General features: G+C 42.2%; 2 protein-coding genes across 5 annotated transcripts in view; one reads left to right on the forward strand and one right to left on the reverse strand.

The window, feature by feature from the left end:
- Window positions 1-19,873, reverse strand: part of ENAH (ENAH actin regulator) — a 143,518-nt gene that overhangs the window by 116,581 nt on the left and 7,064 nt on the right. The window contains exons 1-2 of one of the 4 annotated variants that reach the window (XM_082217487.1): window positions 13,486-13,585; window positions 8,162-8,238 (exon numbers count right to left, since the gene is read on the reverse strand). In XM_082217487.1, the coding sequence (XP_082073613.1) occupies window positions 8,162-8,199 (38 nt within the window). In that variant the 5' untranslated portion in view covers window positions 8,200-8,238; window positions 13,486-13,585. Of the gene's footprint in view, window positions 1-8,161; window positions 8,239-11,587; window positions 11,636-12,358; window positions 12,400-13,485; window positions 13,586-19,873 lie in introns of those variants that run through there. The other 3 variants (XM_082217488.1, XM_082217491.1, XM_082217485.1) reach the window with 3 other exon arrangements.
- On the forward strand, window positions 13,685-18,823 carry SRP9 (signal recognition particle 9). Its single transcript, XM_082218061.1, has 3 exons — window positions 13,685-13,870; window positions 14,527-14,595; window positions 17,578-18,823. Exons 1-3 carry the CDS (start codon window positions 13,799-13,801, stop codon window positions 17,695-17,697), a joined length of 261 nt encoding a protein of 86 aa, XP_082074187.1. The 5' UTR covers window positions 13,685-13,798; the 3' UTR covers window positions 17,698-18,823.

The following is a 19,873-nucleotide window of genomic DNA, read 5'->3' on the forward strand; positions in this document are numbered from 1 at the left end:
ATAATAATCGTTCACCAAAATACAGGACACATATTTGCATATGCTAATTCTTATGTATGGTTGCAAATTTAGAAATAATTGCTGCAATTTAAATAGAAATTCTGTACATTGCACCATAGCGAGGAAGACTGTGACCAGGTTACCTATGTGACTGCTTAGCCTGCTATCCCAGTGTTACCTTCAGGGACCTTGCTTCCCCTTCTCATGGCGCTTTATATTTAATCCAGGCATAGACTGGACAGCTCTTCAAATAGAAGGTTCCTTTGAATAGCAGGCTGTCCTTTGCAATCTCCAAATAGAGGAATGTCCTCTGTAAAGTAGCACACAAGGCCACCCTAAAACTTGTGCACCATCCTGAGTACTGCTACAAAAGAGGATATACCATTTTGTATACCTTGTGAAAATGAAGCTATGATTTAGCATAAAATTACAAAAATTGAGATCTTTCTTTCTTTTTGCAAATAAATTTTTATTAGTTTTTCACAGTTACCTTTTTACAAATAAAAACAAATGCCTTTTCACAAACCTTCTTTTTGAGTTTCTTTAAATTTCTGGACTTCCCTCCATACACTCTTCTGGTTCCTTATATTAACCAATTTCTTCCACATATCCATTCTTAAACTTTGTCCATGATTATTTCCCTTAATTTTATCTAATTTTCTACTAGTTGCAAGCGTTTACTTAAAAGCCTGCCAGTGTATCAACTTGTTTACAATATTTTTTCACATAAATAATAAACGATTACCACTCTTTTTAAATTTCTCATTTATCGTAGTCTCTTGAGTTTTGCCCTTAATTTTGCCATTTCTGCATAGTCCATTAGCTCGATCTTCCATTCTTCTTTCACTGGTATCTTTTCTTCATTTCATCTTTGGGCTAACAGTATTCGGGCGGCTGTTGTAGCATACATATATATTGTCTTCTGTTCCTCTGTCCACAGAACAAAAATGGAAACCTTTCAAACCTCTCTTACTATTTACACCATACAAATAACACATTCATTTGTCCATGCATGCATGCACGCACCCACGAGCATGCACACACGCACAGAGCCTTCTTATCTAGTACTGTAGAGCTGTACTGTATCCAATGGTAGCTGCTGTTGACAAATAGTGATACAGTTTTTAGATGTATTTTGCAGCTGCTAGACACTTCTAACCATAGGAGCTTAGCCACAAATGGTAGGAAATGGAGCCAAGAAGAACACGTTATCTGTTTGCAAAACTGACAAAAGTCTCATTGTGGTGGGACTGGGAAAAACAAAGGATGCACCACATTCTGGTAATGCAGAACTAAATGCTCTCTAAAATCCTTTTAAAGGCTCATACAGGGATTTTCAGTTCCGGGACTTAAGAAATATGTTACCGTTGTTCCTACTACAGTGGTACCTCGGGTTAAGTACTTAATTCGTTCCAGAGGTCCGTTCTTAACCTGAAACTGTTCTTAACCTGAAGCACTACTTTAGCTAATGGGGCCTCCTGCTGTACCGCCAGAGCATGATTTCTGTTCTCATCCTGAAGCAAAGTTCTTAACCCGAGGTACTATTTCTGGGTTAGCAGAGTCTGTAACCTGAAGCCTATGTAACCCGAGGTACCACTGTACTATTAAAATTTTAAGACCATAGGAGGCTGCCTTATACCAGATTTGTTCATCTAGCCCAGTATGACTGGTAATAGCTCTCCTGGGTCTCTGGCAGAGGTATTTTCCTTTCCCTACTACCTGATCCTTAAAAAAAAAAAAAGACTACATGATCACAGAATTGTAGAGTTGGAAGGGACCAAAAGGATCATCAACAATTATGTACCTGGAACAAAGAGAACCACAAACAAATAGAGCTTCAGACCAAAGAAAAGGCTGAACAACTATGAAGACATGATAGCTGAAAGTAACAAAATATTATTGTACATTGGGCAGGATGTGTCCTTGTACTAACAGTCTCATTAGCATGAAAAATAAAACTACTCTTGATATACCTAGAAACAGACTGCACTGGTTTCACCAGGATGGGAATATATGAACACCAGGAGTGGTTTGCAGAATCAGAACAAAAACATAGCTAATCTAGGATTTGCCATAGCTCAGTAGGAGAGCACATGTTTTGCATGTAAAAGGTTCCATGTTCAATTCCTGGCAATTCTAGGTAGGGCTAGGAAGACTCCTGCCTGAGAACCTGAAGGACCACCGTTGGCACATGCAAATCAGGGATGGGACACTTGTTGCCCTCTAGAAGTTGGTGGACTCCCACCTCCAAGCAGCCCCTGCTATCATGACCAACAGTTGTAGTCCAACAACATCTGGAGGACCACAGATTCCCCAACCCAAGTGTAAGCTGGATAAACCGATCGTCCGGGACAAGGCAGCTTACTAACATTACAGGCTAGCCAACGTTGATCAGAGAAGCTCACCGGTCATGGTGGAAAGAGTCCGTTTTTCTGTTCCCAGTGTCTGGCACTCAAAACGCACATACCATTTTTAGATTTGACCTAAGATTCAGTCTCTATAGTGCTCTTGATGCAGCAAACAGCTTCCAGCACTAGCTTCAATAATGTATGCTTTCCCTTTTACCAAAGCAGCTCAGCCCCATGAGAGAAAATGCATTGTCTGCTGTTTGCTACTAAAAAGCTATTTGTGGTGAGAATTTATTAAGGGCAGTGCAATGGTCTTAAGGTTTCTAGGCCCCTGCCTCTCCTTTAATCTTTGAGCCAAAGCTCTTAGCTTCTGCAGCAGGGTCCATTAGCGCTTCTTCGTGAGCATTGCTAACAATGGCTTCCTTACTGGGGGTATCACTAGGATTACACTCCCTGCCAGAATCCTCTGGCACAAGAATCACTGTGAGTCAGAGCAGGAAAATAATTAACCCTCATGATACTTCTCTGAGGAGTGAATAGAATACATAACAAGCTTTATGGGGTATTGAATTAAACCTACTCCTGGGGGAAAGGCATTCCATGGTCTTTGTTATGCTTAAGAATTAGGATGTGGCTGTTCCTGGGCAGAACAGGTCCCCCAAACTCATCTCACTCCAAAATGGTTCCTCCAGTTTCCATTTAAACAGATGTATGCCACTATTTGCTAACCATATCTTATCGTGGACTTTTAGGAGGTCAAAGTATTCTCATCAGCAGAGACACCTTATTGTGCTCTCAGAATCCAGTTCTCCAGTTTCTCCAGGCAATCTTGTAACAGAAAATTCACCTTAGAGCGCCACAGGGCAAACTCAAGTTTGTTTAACAAGGGCTGGGGATTAGTAGAATTCTTACACATTAGCGCCTACTGTAAATGGTTGCCAGTTTTTAGTGATTAAAAAAACCACACAATTTTCCATGTTACATGCATATGTGGTGGCTAGTTTTTGTCTTTATCAGCACTTAAAAAAAAAAAGAAATTCTCAGTTCTGCATGGGAAACTATGTTGACATCCACATTACACATTTAAAGCACTCATACCATTTTAACAGCCATGGCTTCCTGGAATACTGGGAACTGTAGCTTAAGAGTTGTTACAGGGAACCAGGCAGAGGGCCTTCTCGGTAGTGGCGCCTGCCCTGTGAAACGCCTTCCCATCAGATGTCAAAGAGATAAACAACTATCTGACATTCAGAAGACATCTTAAGGCAGCCCTGTTCAGGGAAGTTTTTAATGTATGACATATTAGTGTATTTTTGGTCTTTGTGGAAGCCGCCCAGAGTGGCTAGGGAAACCCAGCCAGATGGGCGGGGTACAAATAATAAATTATTATTATTATTATTATTATTATTATTATTATTATTATTGAGACCCCACACAGAACTTCAGTTCCCAGCACCCATAACAAACTACAGTTTTCAAACACCACACATTTTAAACACATTTATAGCACATTTATAGGGGACGCGGGTGGCGCTGTGGGTAAAAGCCTCAGCGCCTAGTGCTTGCCGATCGAAAGGTCGGCGGTTCGAATCCCCGCGGCGGGGTGCGCTCCCGTTGCTCGGTCCCAGCGCCTGCCAACCTAGCAGTTCGAAAGCACATCAAAGTGCAAGTAGATAAATAGGTACCGCTTACCAGCGGGAAGGTAAACAGCGTTCCGTGTGCTGCGCTGGCTCGCCAGATGCAGCTTTGTCACGCTGGCCACGTGACCCGGAAGTGTCTCCGGACAGCGCTGGCCCCCGGCCTATAGATGTGAGATGGGCGCAGAAACCCCAGAGTCTGTCAAGACTGGCCCGTTCGGGCAGGGGTACTAAAAAAAAAAAAAATAGCACATTTATAGCACATGGCGTGCTCTGGTCCATGGGGCCATGAAGAATCAGACATGACTAAATGACTAAGCAACAACAATAGCACATGGCTTCCCCCAAAGAATCCAGAGAACTGTAGTTTGCCCCTCAAAGAGCACCCTTTAAAACTACAGATCCCAGGGTTCTTCGGGGCAAGTCATAACTGTTAAAGTGATATAAGAATGTGTTAAATGCATAGTGTGGCTGTGACTTATACCCTGCACCACAGTAGCCACAGCGACTAATGAACCAACCTGGTACAATTTTTAGATAATCACTGTGCTAAACTAATTCCTATGGATTCCAGAGGTGTGTGTTGAAATTTTTCATTGAGGAACTGTTAGAGTCAGAAGCGCCAACTTGTGAGGGCAATGCGTGTGTGTGTGTGTGTGTGTGTGTGTGTGTGTGTGTGTTTGACGTCACGCGCATGAGCATCACTCCTCCCTCCCTAAGCCGGACAGAAGCTTCCTGGGCTTTGGGAAAGAGGCACCAGGGGAACATTTAGGGGACTAGCCTAGTCCTTCTATTCCACTGACTGCACATCACTGATGGATTCCCATGTTTTGTCAATGCTGCCCAGAGTGGCTGGGGAAACCCAGCCAGATGGGCAGGGTATATATGAATGAATGAATGAATGAATGAATAATGCGGATGAAAATGCTTCTTACAGATATCTCAAGTTTATTCTGCCCATTCACTACTTTCCAAGGGATGTCTGGTTCTCAAATTGTGGTACAGCTTTGTATGGGCTGACCTTGTGACCTAGCCTACGGCTACCAATATTTTAAAGATGTTGAAAGGGGGACTTTTAGCAACTAAACCGTAGGGAAAACCCTGCTAGCTGAGACCAAAGGTGCCTCTAGCCCAGGTTCCTGCCTCCCAGAGTGGCCAATCAGGATATAAACAGAAGTCTGGTAAGCCTACAAGCAATAGTGCTCTCTCACTGCTGCTTCCCAGCAGCTTGTATTCCATTGCATGCTACCATACCCATCTATAGTATCAATTTAATAATCATGGGTAACAGCCATGGATAGAGCTATTCTCAGTTAAGTTGGCTATTCCCCTCTTAAAACCATCTAAGCTAGTAGCTATCACCACCACTTGTGGCAGCAGGTTTCAGAGCTATGTGGTTCCCTAGGGGACCAGTTTGGTTATTGCTTGTGCTCCAGCAACAAAAATTGGAATATTGATTCAAGCTCTAGACTCTCTGCTTTGGTTTGGTGTTTGGTGTTACATGTGCACTGCATATGAGGAGCTGCCGCAGTTTCTTGGAAGAAAACAACATGGGAATGTTATGCAGATTATTGCATTTTTGGGATTTGTTTTCTAGTTAAAGGGGGAGGGTGATGTCAGTCTTTCACCGGCAGTCATCCCCAGCAAAGCAAATTAACGTTCCTCTTCCAGGAGGAGCTTGTCCTCCTGTAAAACAGCCGCTTGTCTCAATAGAAATGGAGGAAGAACATTATACACTACCCTAGAGAGATCTCCAGAAAACTGGAGATCACAGAGATTTGATAATGAGAAGCAGCAGTCTTCCAAAAAATGGAAACCTCATGATCCATCACACTTCCGCAGGGAGTTTAGTTCACAGAAACTGTGTGTTCATGTTTGTTGGCAAATGCGATGCTGGCTAGCTGTCTCTCTGTAATCCTTGCTTTAAATAAGTAAAAGCAAAAGGTTCAAACCAACGGGCGGGGTATGCCAGCATTCTTATGTTCTTGTTGCTGTTTTACAATCATTATGCGTGAAAATGGAGGACAGCTCGGGACTCAGCTAGATTGGTAAAGAAAAAGCGATTTATATGTGTTGTATATGCAGTATAACATTATGCCACCAGATGGCGATGTGGACTCCCGTTTTTCTCTACCTGTTTTCCCTGTTTAAATTTACAGCACGTTTAACTGAAACGCTTGTTTGAGGTGTCTAGATCCAGCCTTGGTTAACAAATGTTAAAAGTTCAGGGATATTAAGAGGATGCTCCTCACTTAAGATGCTTCAAATCTATTATCAGCTGGGGGAGCTGGGGAGCACAAAGGTCACATCCACATTGTATGTTTAAAGCACTCTTGTACCACTTTAACAATCATGGCCTGCCCCAAAGAATTCTGGGAATCGTAGTATGTAGTTGTTAGGAGATCCCTCACAGAGCTACAATTCCCAGTACTTTACAGTTCCTGGGATTCCTGGGGGTGGGTAGCAGCAAAAAAGTGTGTTAAATGTACTGTATGTTATAGAAGGGACCTAAGACATCAGTATCAACTGGTTATCATATAAGGAAGCAGAAGTCCTGTTTTGAACAACCTTTAGCCCAGGAGCTAGCTGGAGACCTGGTTCACAAGCCTGCAAATTATTGTTTCAGATTTCCCAGCAGAAAACTCCAGCCAAGAAGAAAAGGCAGCTACAGTAAGGCATCTACGACAAGCCTTTTGCCATCTTTAACTACAAAGAAATGGAAGAAGCATAAGATACTGTCCATATGCGATCTCATGAGAGGCGGGCGTATGCAAATGAATGTAAATTTAAGGAAACAGAGAAACAGCAAGGTGTTCTAATTTGGCATTTCATCTGAAGAAGGCGATTCATGGGAATGTAACTAGTCTCTCAATGACATATTACTGTACATTCCAAAACCTTAAAATGGGGTCATGTTGCCAATTCAGGACTGAATGTAGACACCTTCTTTGAGTTGTTGGGGAGAATCCTTCAGGAGAGACTTTTTAAACTCCCTTCTGCATTCCTGAAGGACCACAGATCACACAATTTCCTAAAACCGCTAAAGTTTCGGAAGGGAAAATAACTAGATGACACTGTACTGGAAACTAAGCTACCTGCAGGGTAGTTTTTCACACTTCCTAAATGCTTACCCTTCACCCCAGTATTGAAGAGTGACCCTAGGAAATCTTTTTTTCTAAACTCACAGGTTTCTGGAAATATTCAGGATGACAGAAGACTAGCCTAATTTCTGTAAAAGCTAGTACTTTCCCCCCACTAGCATCTTGAGGGAGTTGCTTTTTCTCTCTCCAAGAGAAGTTAAAAATACTCACTACCATGGAAAGAAGTGATTTTACTTAGCCGATTGCCAGAATCTGAAATACATATTCAGAAAGAGGGAATCCCCTCCCATATACATAATGCATGAGTTTCGTGAAAGCTTCTCTTCACACACGCTTCCCACCCAAGGCTTTGAATATTTAATTTCTCTGCAATAACAAGTTCAGAAAGAGATTTTTTTAAAGGCACAAAACCTCACTAATGTTAAACATTCACTGGCTTTCAGCAGGAGCTATTCTGTTTATGCAATTATAAGTTTTTAAAGAGAGTAATTCTATCTCCTGCCAAAGAGAGCTCAAAATAAATAAGATTATGCATAGATGCTCCTGTATTGGCACAGTTTCAGTATTTCCAGATTGCCCTAGTGCAAGAGACTTGAACTGTGCAGCTGTACTCAGGCAAAGTCTTGCAAGGGTATGCATCTTGTACATACTTACAAGGGTGTAGACGCAACTGAACACAGTGAGACTTACTTCTGAGTAAATAGGCATATGATCCGTCTGCATGAAACTGCAGGGCAGGGGAAGGATGAGAAAGTAGTAATTGCCAAACTATCTTTCTGCCAAGGACCCAGATCCACACTCACTGAGTTGTGGGAATACAACACTGTATTCCTAAAACATCGTCCTAAATCAAAGCCAAACACTGCACAGCCTAATATTAGCTACCAGTCTAAGTTCAAGATGCTAGTTTTGGCATATAAAACCCTATACAGATTGGGACCAGGATACAGTACCTGAAAGATCATTTCAACCATTCTTTCTAACTGGGACATATATTGCTACCACATTCCCCTGACCACATACATTTAAATGCAGATTATTTGTGTTCTAAAGCTACAATCCTGTACCTTCTTACCTGGCAACATCCTCAAAATGACACTTTTCTATAGGCATGTGTAGGCACAGTTTTCTTCTCTTGCAGAGCAAAGGTAGCTGAAATATAACCAGAATAAGTTTACATAAGGGATCACCATACCTTATGTGTGGTATGGAGCATATGGGAAAATAGGGACATGAAAACACCTTTGTATGACCTCTTAAGTGTTGGCATTTAGAGTTAAAATGTTCTGCAGAAGTTCAACTTAATACTGAATCCCTTTTGGAGGAGTACACTTTACCCTGGATATAATCACACGGAGACTTGGAGTTTAGGGAAAAATAAGATAGCTAGGAAATAGATGCTTGATAAGAAATATCCTAGTTCTAACTAAGGTGGAGATACCTTTCATCTCAGTAATTTACAGACGGTCTTCAAGGAAAACAAAGAGTAATCAATCTGAAGTGATGCTAAAATGTGGGTCACTGAGGCCAGGCTATCCTGGTTCAGAAACAGATGCAGTTGATGCACAAGCTATAGCTGGGCAGATTTTATAGAAGATAATATAGATGGTATAGGAGAGCTATTAGGTGTACAAGAGCAGAATGAACCCCAAAGGGTTTAAAGACTTGCTTTTGATCGAACGCCCAACACCTGTTTCTCTTCTCCTGTGAGAGGACCTAAATGACTGTGATACTATCACACAACCTGAGATGGAAATCACAGGAGAAAAATGTGTTGCTTTGCTTTAAGACAGTGGTGGAGCTATATGCAGGGTTTATTTCAAGTTGTTAATAAAGCTGATGTGAAAGGGATGGGGGAGGAAGCTAACCATTCTCACTGATGCAAATATTTTTTACAATGTGCTTTGTCTCTGAGATTTTTTTAATGCCAAGGCCCAGATAAGTCAGCTGGGATTTCAGAAATATTAAACACAACTGTGAGGCATTAGGAGCTAGTATCTTTTTTTAAGTGGTAGGACTGGTGCCTTCCTCAAACCAGGATTTTTTACAGATTCCATGAAGAAAAGAGTGATTTTAAAAATGTCAGTGTGCCCTGCTTTCCTCCCTGAGAAACATCAACTGCTCTGTAGGCAGAGGGAATGCCTTCCATTTAAGAAAGAAGGAACGTGACTTTCAGACAACATCTCTCATTTTGAAACTAAGCCATATCAGGCGACATAAATTCATGCTTTTGGGAGTGGAGCAGGGAGGATGGGACAGGCACATATACTGTACACCCAATACCAAACCCCACAAAACTATAAATATGGCAGAGCTTTTAGAAGATCAGGAAACACTTGCACATGGTTAAAACAAAATAAAATCCAGCCTATTAAAAAGGAGCTACATTTCTCCTGAAGCTGAAAGAACTTGCCATTTTGGCCAGATACTCCTTGCTGCTGCCTACTGGCTGTCATCCACCAGAAAAGGCCTACAAACATAAGAGGGGTCTCACCCTAGGGTACTCTATCTAGTGCCCCCTCAAACATGGAGCTGGGTGAGGGCCGAATTACACTGCTCAGCGGGGGGGTTACCTGCGGGGGGTTACCTGTGACACACATACACCAGATGTTGTTTGACTACAATTTCCATCATGCCTGACCACTGGCCACGCTGGCTAGGGCTGATGAGATTTGGAGCCCCACAACAGTTGGATGGCCATTGGGACTAGGATGAGATGTATTGTATTAGTATAATAATTAGTTCTAAAATGCCAATTTTATGCAAATCTTTGATCTTCCTTTTTGGTGATGCATTCTCTCTCTCTCTCTCTCTCTTAACATATAAGGGGCTTCTTCCGATCCAAGAATCTGTTTGGATATGGATTCATGAAACCGTAGTTTGCAGGGAAGAATCAGCCGGCAGGGGAAGGGTTAAGCACCCCCTGCTCCCTCACCAGTTCTCCCTGCAAATGTCGCCTCCAGCGCCCATGTTAGCACTGTGAGACAAACGTATTTCTCTCATAATGTGTAATTGCATCTAATTGCCTGGCAGGAGGGTGAGCAGGCAGAAAAAAAGAGCCAAAGGTAAGATACATAATATATGTCTGAGCAATAACAAGTGTAAACAGCAGCTGCTCAGGCTTAGAGGCATTATAGCAACAATTATAATCACATTATAACTACACATTACAAAGGATGCTGCTTGAAACTGGCCAAGGTTTCATTGTGATGGCACCACTGAGGGGGCGAAACTACACAAATGAACATCAACTCAAATGAGGGCTAGGCTCTCAAACCATAGGCCATTATTTCCACCTGCCCTCTGAGAAATAGAAGAGAGAGCAGGCAGCAAGGAATGCCTCTTCTGTCCTGAGATGAACCTACCCTTAGATCTTCATCTCTGGCTCCCTCCTTTGAGGGAAACTCGGAGGACAATGACAAGCAAGAGGGCCTTTTCCGCTCTGACTCCCCATTTATGTGACCCGTGGTCCACTTCGAGTCTTCTTTGACATATTTGGCACCTGATAAAAATGTCCATTTCCCCAGGCTGTTGATGGACTAATGATGCTGTTTGGTTAGTGGTGCTGCTTAAGTTTTCTGCTACTGGGATGGTGTGTTGCTTCATTGATTTTAAGTGTTTTTCATTGTAATAGCCCAGATTCAGCTAACCTGGTGCCCAAATAAAACTCCATCAGTTCAGGGAGCTGTTGGCGGGGCGGGGGGGGGGAGCAATTAAGAGTATTACTCTTTAATGGGCTTTCATTACACTGTTTTCTGTGTAATGTATAGTTTGACCTGGATATTTTAAAACTGAAAGTATATTTTATTGCACATCATTTAATAATGTCTTAACAGAATACCTAGCACCACAAAAACTGGCCCACACTAACAATCTATTAGTATTAGCAGCACAGTTGGGTGGCATTCTTCACCCAAACACAAGCAACAACCCTAGAATGCTGGAAAAAACAATAACAGCACACCTTCTCCCACAATTCCTACAACCCTTTGATCCACATTCCATCATTTTGCGGCCAATAAACACATGGCTTGCACTTTCTTATTTTGCTTATTCTGCTGCTAGCTGGAGAGTCCAGAGCTGCTACTCTGCAGAATTCAACTTCTGGTTTGCTGAGCTATTCTGTGGGGTGCTTTGCTTCTTGTTTACTTGGCCGTACACCACTGAGGCTTGCTCATTTTGGCTAATCTAAAACAGCAGTTTCCATTGTAATTCAGATCAGGAACTTCTGGGTTTTAAGTACATCTCCCCTAAGGCAGATAATAGAAGGCTGCTATTCTTGCTTGCTATATGATGGCAATCATAGAAGTTTTTTTTAAGAATGGGCAGAAACAACAAATAATGCTTGCTATATTTGTAATTATGGAGCAACATTTGCCCATCTATGCATTCACATTTTGTGTTAATCTGAAAAGCTTGCATATTTTTCCTGCTGTTCCAATAAATTTTAACTAGCTTTTACTGACTTTAGGAAAGCTAGGATCTCTAAAAATTGTCTCACCTTCAGCCTCTTGCTGAAGCAAGCAGCTTTCATTTCAGCTATTGGCTAAACTACAGTGCCTCTTCTGACTCAAGCCTTTGCTTTGAAATAGATGTGGCTGGATCTAGAACATCTCAAATTCAGCGGTTTAAAAAGACATTTTTAGAACAAAATGTTTCTCCTCTGTAGATGGTCATGTAAGTTCTTGCTTAATGAGGAATCTTCTAGCCAGGGAAAAATCAAACAATTTCTTTTTCAAAACCTAATGGAGTAATTCTTTTGTCTCTTTGCTAGTTTTAATAAGCTGAGCAGCATAAAAGCATCTTCACTTCAGAGTGTGTGTCCCTCTTCCCAAAATGTCTAGCTTTTCCAGCTTTCTCCCTCCACCCACCCCACCCCTAGTCTTGCTGTCTCTCATATGCACAACCAACAACTTCTCCAAACCTACTGCAAGATTCTCTTTAACAATAAGGCTACTAAGATTTAGAATGCCAAGTACTGTATTTCGAAAAACAAACTAGCCTGTGTGAACATTTGTGTACATTTATTTTTACTCCCATGTAAGTTGCACAGCAAACATAACCACAATGAAGTTGTGGACCCACTGATTTAGACTGGGGATGTATGTCCTCTACCTTGCAGTTGAACAGCCTTGAGTGGCTGACTGCACATCACAAGAAATGGCACAGGCTAGGCCAGCCCATAGCTGTCAACTTACAGATTTGAAAATAAGGGACCAGCAGCCTTGAAAATAAGGGACCAGCAGCCAAAATAAGGGACCTGCAGCCTCACCTGTTCCAGGCACTCCAGTCTTCCTGTCCTCCTGCAGTCTGGTCAAAGAAGAAGAAGAAGAAGAAGAGTTTGGATTTGATATCCCGCCTTTCACTCCCCTTCAGGAGTCTCAAAGCGGCTAACAATCTCCTTTCCCTTCCTCCCCCACAACAAACACTCTGTGAGGTGAGTGGGGCTGAGAGACTTCACAGAAGTGTGACTGGCCCAAGGTCACCCAGCAGCTGCATGTGGAGGAGCAGAGAAGCGAACCCGGTTACCCAGATTACGTGACTACCGCTCTTAACCACTACACCACACTGGCTCTCATGCTGGTAGCTTCAAGAACACTGTCCAACCAACTTTGTAACCAGAGGTTCAACTGAATAGAATCTGAATCACAGGCACCACAAGGCCTATGCAGCCTCAACTTAAGATGGCTCCCTGGCCTGGCTTTGCACTACAAAGTTTGCAGCAGCACATGCAACAAAATGGCGTCCAGCATTCAAAAAACCCCTCAGCTTGCATTAACTAGCCACACACAAGGCATGCAAGCTCCACCCCCCAGTCGTTCTTAGACTTCTTATTGGGTGAGCAACACAGCCAAGCAAGACAGTTGGAGCCTCCCTCCTCCCTGGCCAGCAGGGAGGGAGGGAGAGGAGCTGCTTCCTTTGAAATTTAAGGGACATCCATCAATAAGGGACAGCAGTGGGACATGGCGCTGGAATAAGGGACTGTCCCTTCAAATAAGGGACACTTGACAGCTATGGGCCAGCCTCGTTGCCTGTCCCGTTTATACTATATCAAGCCCCACATTACATGAAAGACCATTCTGTAAGATGCAGCACTGCTAGTTTGCTACCGTCACATCCAAAGCCGCACATTTAAAGCGCATGGTTTTCCCCAAAGAATCTTGGAATTTTTGTTAATGGTGCTGGGAATTGTAGCTTGGGGTGGAACTACAGTTCCCAGGATTATTTTTTTTGGCGGGGGGAATACTGAGCGAAGGTAAGAAAAACGGGATTCTTACTCGCCCTTTGCACCCCCTTCTGAATTGTCCGAGCAGAGACCAACGGCCGCCCTCCCTCCTTGGCAAAAAAAGAGTGCCGTCTTTGAACGGCTTCAGAGGCAAGACTTGCGGAACCCCCTACCGGCCATCGCGGGGCGCTGTGAATTCAGCTCCTCGCTAGGCGAAGCTCCGGAAGCCTCTCTGCTCCTCTCTATGGCAGCATTCCATCCCGCGAATTCCCTTTGGCGCAGGAAGAGGCGGTGGAGGGTGGGTGGGAAAAGAGGAGTAAGCCACTTCTGAACAACGCGGCTCGCTATTGGTGCGCGCGCGCACCCTCAAGCCAATGGCGATGCCCGTTGCTTGAATCCGGCCCGCCTGGGCGAGCCATCTTGCTGCCCGCTCTGAGCTGTACCGCTGAGCTGTACATTCTCGGTCCGAAGGGAAGTGGAGCAGCCATGCCGCACTATCAGACCTGGGAGGAGTTCACCCGCGCGGCCGAGAAACTCTACATGTCCGACCCCATGAAGGTAATTTGGGGGAAGCGAGGAGGCTCGCAAGCTTTTGCTGAAGGGGCGGGAGAGAGTGTCTGGTCGAATGTCTCGCCCACAAGATCTGCCAGGATCTTGCAATACCTAATAGCTCCTCGCTTTGATTTACGTCTATTACAGGCGCGCCGGTCTGACTAAAACGTCCAGAGCTCGTAGTTGTGATCCTGAAAGTCTTCATGTGGTTTATTTTTTAAGGTTCTTTCCTTTGAATTCATTTGTGAAATTGTTTTGCTTGGTTTTCTCTACGACCAGAACGGCTCTCACCCCGGGTTTTGGGGGAAAGAAACATTTAAATGGCTGTAGGAAAATATCCCTCGGGTAGTGGTTTCCATATAAGATGGCGTTGTAAGCATTCATGCGAACTTTGCACAGTCACATTCTTCCAGTTCGAGAAGCCGGTCTAGATTTGGGAAGCAGACAGAGAAACCTGTGATTAATTGGTGTGCGTTCCTTTTAGGAGTCAAATGACTCCTAAGGTAGGGTTTGGGCAAACGGGTTAGTAAAATGAATGAAAGGACTACTAATCCCCGCAAAGCTATTTTCACAGGTGGACTGAAAAACTATGCTTCTGTGCTTTTGAGTGCGAAGATGACAGCCATTTATTCACCCATAAGATGTTGCTTCTTTCATTTCAGGTCCGTGTGGTACTGAAATATCGGCACTGTGATGGTAATCTGTGCATTAAAGTAACAGATGATGTAGTTGTAAGTAAAGCTCCTGCAATTTATTGATTTGGGCAGGCTGGGAAATGTCTGGGGCATCTGCCAAAGTTGACCCGTGGGTGTGGGGAGATAAAGATCTGGCCCTCTGGGCCAAAAAGGATCCCCAAACTATATTATTTGGACAAATAGCCTCTAATATATTCAGCTGAAAATTGCATGTGGTGGTTTTTGCAGCAACACAGGTGGTACTTTATTAGTTCCTCCATTGGTCTATGCAAATCTCACTCCCTATCTTGAGCTTATTTCCTTCTGGTTTGCATCATCCCTTGTATGTAGGGGTGGGGCTAATAAGGAAGGTTGCTGCACAGGCAAATGGTGAGATGAAGAGTTAAGCAGCCTCTGCCCCCTTGACATTCCTCCACTGAAAGTAGATGTTTAGTGCTCTGCTCCATGGGGTCACGAAGAGTCGGACACAACCAAATGATTGAACAACAAACAATGCATTTGGATGCCTCCTATGTTATCATAACAATATTAGGCTTGATGGTACCTGAGCTCAAGGAGCAATTTTTCATCTATATTTGAATATTATTCTTCTGTTCTTTCTGTAATCTGGAAAAAATGCAATAAAAATCATTATAAAAAAAATATATTTGAATATTATTAGAAGCCATTTTGAATCACAGTTGTGGAACATTTCAAAACAGCACTACACTGATTTTGACCGCTGATTTTAGAACTACATTTGTGTGTGTGTGTGTGTGTGTGTGTGTGGAGGTGGTGTTTCTTAGAATTCCTGAACAACACTGGCATCTAATATTTAAAAAGTTGGTAGATTATTGGGGCATCTCCTATTGTAGGTCAAAGTTTACCCTAAATGCTCAATGGAGAAATTATTTTATCAGCTTTAATGCCTTCAAACCGTTTCCTTAAGTCTTCCATATATAGGTATGGCTATGAGATTATTTATTTTTATTTATTGCAAATAATAATAATATGTCCCCAGTCACATTTATGTCCCACCTTTTTCTCCATAGAACTCAAGATGGTGTAAATGGTTCTCTCACTCATTTAATCCCCACAGCAACGCTGTGGGGTTGGTTAGGCTGAGAGGCAGTGATTGGCCCGAGGTCACCTAGTGAGCTTCATGGCTGAGTGGGGATTTGAACCCTGATCTCACAGATCCTCATCTGACCCTCTAACCATTACACCACACTAGGTGGGGCATTAAGCTTTCAGAAAAAAGCATTGCACTTTAAAATTCGGAATTAGTGAAATATTAATCTCGGACTCAACAACATACACTTTTAAAAAAAAAACTACTAAAGCTTCAGCACATAATTAGAAATGACTTTAACAGTATGTTAACAGTATGTTAACAGTAAAGTACATTTAACAAATGTAATTCCTGTGTATTCTATATGTAAAGCTCTTTGAGTTTACCCAAAGAATGCTAAAACGATTAGGCGCTATAGTCCATAGGATGGCCAGTTCTAGTTCTTCGTTAGCTTTTTATTGAAGGGCATATGAGAAATCCTTTGCATGTCCCATGTAGTCCAGCTTTTACTTTCTAACAGTGGCAAGCCAGATGTGTCTGAAACTCACAAATCAAGGTGATGGCTATTTCTGTTTGACACAATCATTTGGTATTTGCTATCCTGGCTAGCAGGCTAACTGTTACACCGCTCCTTTGAAAGCTATCATTGTAGTGCAGCACCAAGCTTCTTGCTGTTGTTGTTGTCGTCGTTTTTGAACAACTGAACAGAAATGAGAATCTGCTTTGTTTCAGAAAAGTTGAATAAAATGAAATTGTGATGTTTATTGTACCTGCAAAACATGTGCTAAATCGGCTCTTTTTGCACCTGTATAAAACCAAGACCTGGGATATTGTTTTAGAAACAATAATGGCTGGTCCCCCTTTAAGACTTTCCATAACCTGCTGTGCTCACAAGTCCAGTTTTAACAAACTGGTTCTGTTCCAGTTTTACTGTTAGCTTTTCAGAATTTGTTAGCTGCTTCTAAATAAATTTGTTAGCTACACCACAAAATATTGCAGAACTTACATCTGAATAAAGATGTATCACACTGCATAGTTAACCTGCTTTTAAAAGAAGTGTTGTCTTTTAATAAAAAATGGGTCAGAAATTAAGAATACAGTGTTTGGTGAAATGAGTCTCTCGTGGAAGAAATTGAAATATTTTTTTCCTGCCAACATTATGAGTCTGGAATGCCTCATGTTGCATGCTCATTGGCCCATATCTGAAGGCAAACAGATATGGGCTAAGACTTCAGGTAAATAAGAAAATTAAGGTACGTTTTCTGGGGAAAGATTCTACACAGTTATATTTAATCTTTACTTCCACTCAGTAAATAGTGTTTGAGGTTGGAGCCATGGTTCAGGTAGCTAACCTTAGGCAGCTTTCTTAACTTCCCTGAAAGCACTGTGATAATAATAATAATAATTAATTTTATTTATATCCCGCCCTCCCCAGCCAAACCGGGCCCTAACATCAAAGTAGTTGCCCTTTTCACAGGCTAGGAATGTAGGAATAAGGGCATATTTAAATGGACAGCTTTTTAAAAAGTGTCCTTATGCTCTATTTCAGCTATAATATGCTATCTAATACCTAAGCTACAACTTCTCTACACACTTGTGAGAAAGCCTCATTAAACTTGGTAGGGCTTCTAGGTAAATCTGCACTTCATTGGGTTGCATGTGCTGTTTGAGAAGTGTGTTTCTAACAGTGTGGATGAGTAACTGTTTGACATTACCATCCTTGCAACAACTTAAGTGAAAGGTATTTTCTATCGTTAGAGTACCATGCATTGTAAACCAAAATTGGACTGTGGAAAAAGTTGTGTGTTCTCAAAATACAGTGGCACAAATTTCAAAACAAATGTTGTTCGATATAGCACAATATCTTTTATTTCTGGTGCAACATTCTCTAAAAAGCATCTTCTTGATGTCTTGGGTAAATCAAAATTAAAGCTATCATTATCTCCCCCACCCTTTTTTTCTTTCAGTGTCTGCTCTATAGGACAGACCAGGCTCAAGATGTAAAGAAGATAGAGAAATTCCACAGTCAACTAATGCGACTCATGGTAGCCAAAGAATCCCGCAGTGTTGTCATGGAAACAGACTGAATAGCTGGAAATAAAATGAATGCTCCAGTCATATTTCACAGGAGGAAAATATCACTGGATTTGGGCAGATTTTTCGACAGAAGAAGTGTGGCATAAAGTGGATTGTAAAGGGGTTTTGTAAGGATTTTCAGGCTCCACTTCAGAGTGGTTAGAGGACTATATGCTTTCATTTGAAAGCCTTTATTTATTTTTTTAATTTGAGCAAAAGAGTATATCCTCTGCTGGCAATACTGAAGGTTAAAATATGTTAGGGTAGATTTGTAGGTTTTCTTTTGTAAATCTCAGCACTCTGCTTAAAAATAAATGGGAGGAAGCAAGTGTGCTCCTCTGAGGGGACTTCAAGATGCTATCATAGAGTTTTTGCTTGTTCTTAATGAATTTTATGTTGCTGTGTTGGCTAAAGTGAGAAGAACAATGAATTACTAATGTAGAAATGGGGTGTGATAAGCCTTTATGTATGGATATATTGAGTTAGCGATAGCATCTTCCAAAACAGATTAAAATTGCCAAAATAAATAGTTGGCAATACAGCTAAGCCTGTGTATAAACATTTTATGGATCTGAAAAACTGATACTGGCCTGAAAATCATCAATATATATCGACTACTTAGTAGTTATCTAAAATCTGATAAGGAATAAACTTCTGTTCATGACATGCAAGTGTTCACAGAAACAGATTCAGGACTTTATTTGGAGTGTCTTATTCTGGATTTGCCCAATGTGGTTTGTTGCAGCTAAAACATCTGTACACGTTTTTAAAATGTCCTTTACCACATTGCTTTCACTTTTTAAGCTTTAAATGTTTCTGTTGTTATAAAGGTATCATAATCACCAAACACTAAAATTGGTGCTACAGTATGAGTGGTATTACATATTGTTAAATACAGCAGTTGAGAGAGGGAAAGCTTAGCTACTACATAAATTGTATGTATGTATGTACTTAGTGTCAAATCATAACTGTTTTCATGATGCCTCTTTTCCAAGAAAGCAGTCTTTTCGTATTGTCCTCATATGCTGTAGAAACCATTACAAGGGCGTTTGGTTACACAAGTATGCTTCATACAGCATGGTGATTTGTCTGATGCCAGTGCTGATATGAGATCAGCAAAATAAAATACTTGCCAGTTCCACTGCCTCTCCTAATGTTGCCTTTCTCCAGAATTTATATTGCATTAATATAAAAATCTGTGCTTCTCATCGGGATTGAACTCCAGTCATTTTCACCTTTTACAGTTGGTGTGCTATAGAGAGGTTCATTCTTGTGTTTGCTTATTTTTTCAGCATTATACTGCAACCATTTCAAAGGCCAGCTGCCTTCCATAAGCTTCTTACTAAAGCACTTGTTTTCCCCGATTTCTTCAACATAGTGAACCTAGTCATAGTCCGCGTTTAAAGGTAAAGGGGCCCCTGACAGTTAAGTCCAATTGCGGACGATTCTGGGGTTGCGGCACTCATCTCGCTTTACTGGCCGAGGGAGCCGGCGTTTGTCTGCAGACAGCTTCCAGGTCATGTGGCCAGCATGACTAAGCTGCTTCTGGTGAATCAGAGCAGCGCACAGAAATGCCGTTTACCTTCCCGCTGGAGCAGTACCTATTTATCTACTTGCACTTTGACGTGCTTTCAAACTGCTAGGTTGGCAGGAGCAGGGACCGAGCAACGGGAGCTCACCCTGTCGTGGGGATTCGAACCGCTGACCTGATCAGCAAGCCCTAGGCTCTGGTTTAGATCACAGCGCCGCCCGCAGTCTGCATTTAAAGTACCCTATATTCTTTTTTGCTTGTGTAAAACCCTGATACAGTGGTACCACAGGTTAAGTACTTAATTCGTTCCGGAGGTCCGTTCTTAACCTGAAGCACCACTTTAGCTAATGGGGCCTCCTGCTGCCGCCGCGCCGCCAGAGCACAATTTCTGTTCTCATCCTGAAGCAAAGTTCTTAACCTGAAGCACCATTTCTGGGTTGGCGGAGTCTGTAACCTGAAGCGTATGTAACCAGAGGTACCATTGTATTAAAAAATTGAACTATGCAGCCCATTTACTCTCTGTACATGCACACCAGTTCGTACAATGAGCGCAAGCCATACCTTTGCCTTGTGTACACAGAACGTTATGGACTACATTTTCTTACCTTTCCTCTCTGAGGTGGGTGAAGCCTGAGCAAACGTTGGAGAGGAAGAGG

The sequence above is a fragment of the Podarcis vaucheri genome (assembly GCF_965113315.1).
Source record: "Podarcis vaucheri genome assembly, chromosome: 3".
NCBI lineage: Eukaryota > Metazoa > Chordata > Lepidosauria > Squamata > Lacertidae > Podarcis > Podarcis vaucheri.

Bases quoted from the DNA above. Each gene is read 5' to 3' on its own strand.
- SRP9 (XM_082218061.1), top strand. From the start codon at position 13,799: ATGCCGCACTATCAGACCTGGGAGGAGTTCACCCGCGCGGCCGAGAAA. The intron at 13,871-14,526 runs GTAATTTGGGGG...CTTTCATTTCAG, and splicing joins ACATGTCCGACCCCATGAAG to GTCCGTGTGGTACTGAAATA. The intron at 14,596-17,577 runs GTAAGTAAAGCT...TTTTTCTTTCAG, and splicing joins AAGTAACAGATGATGTAGTT to TGTCTGCTCTATAGGACAGA.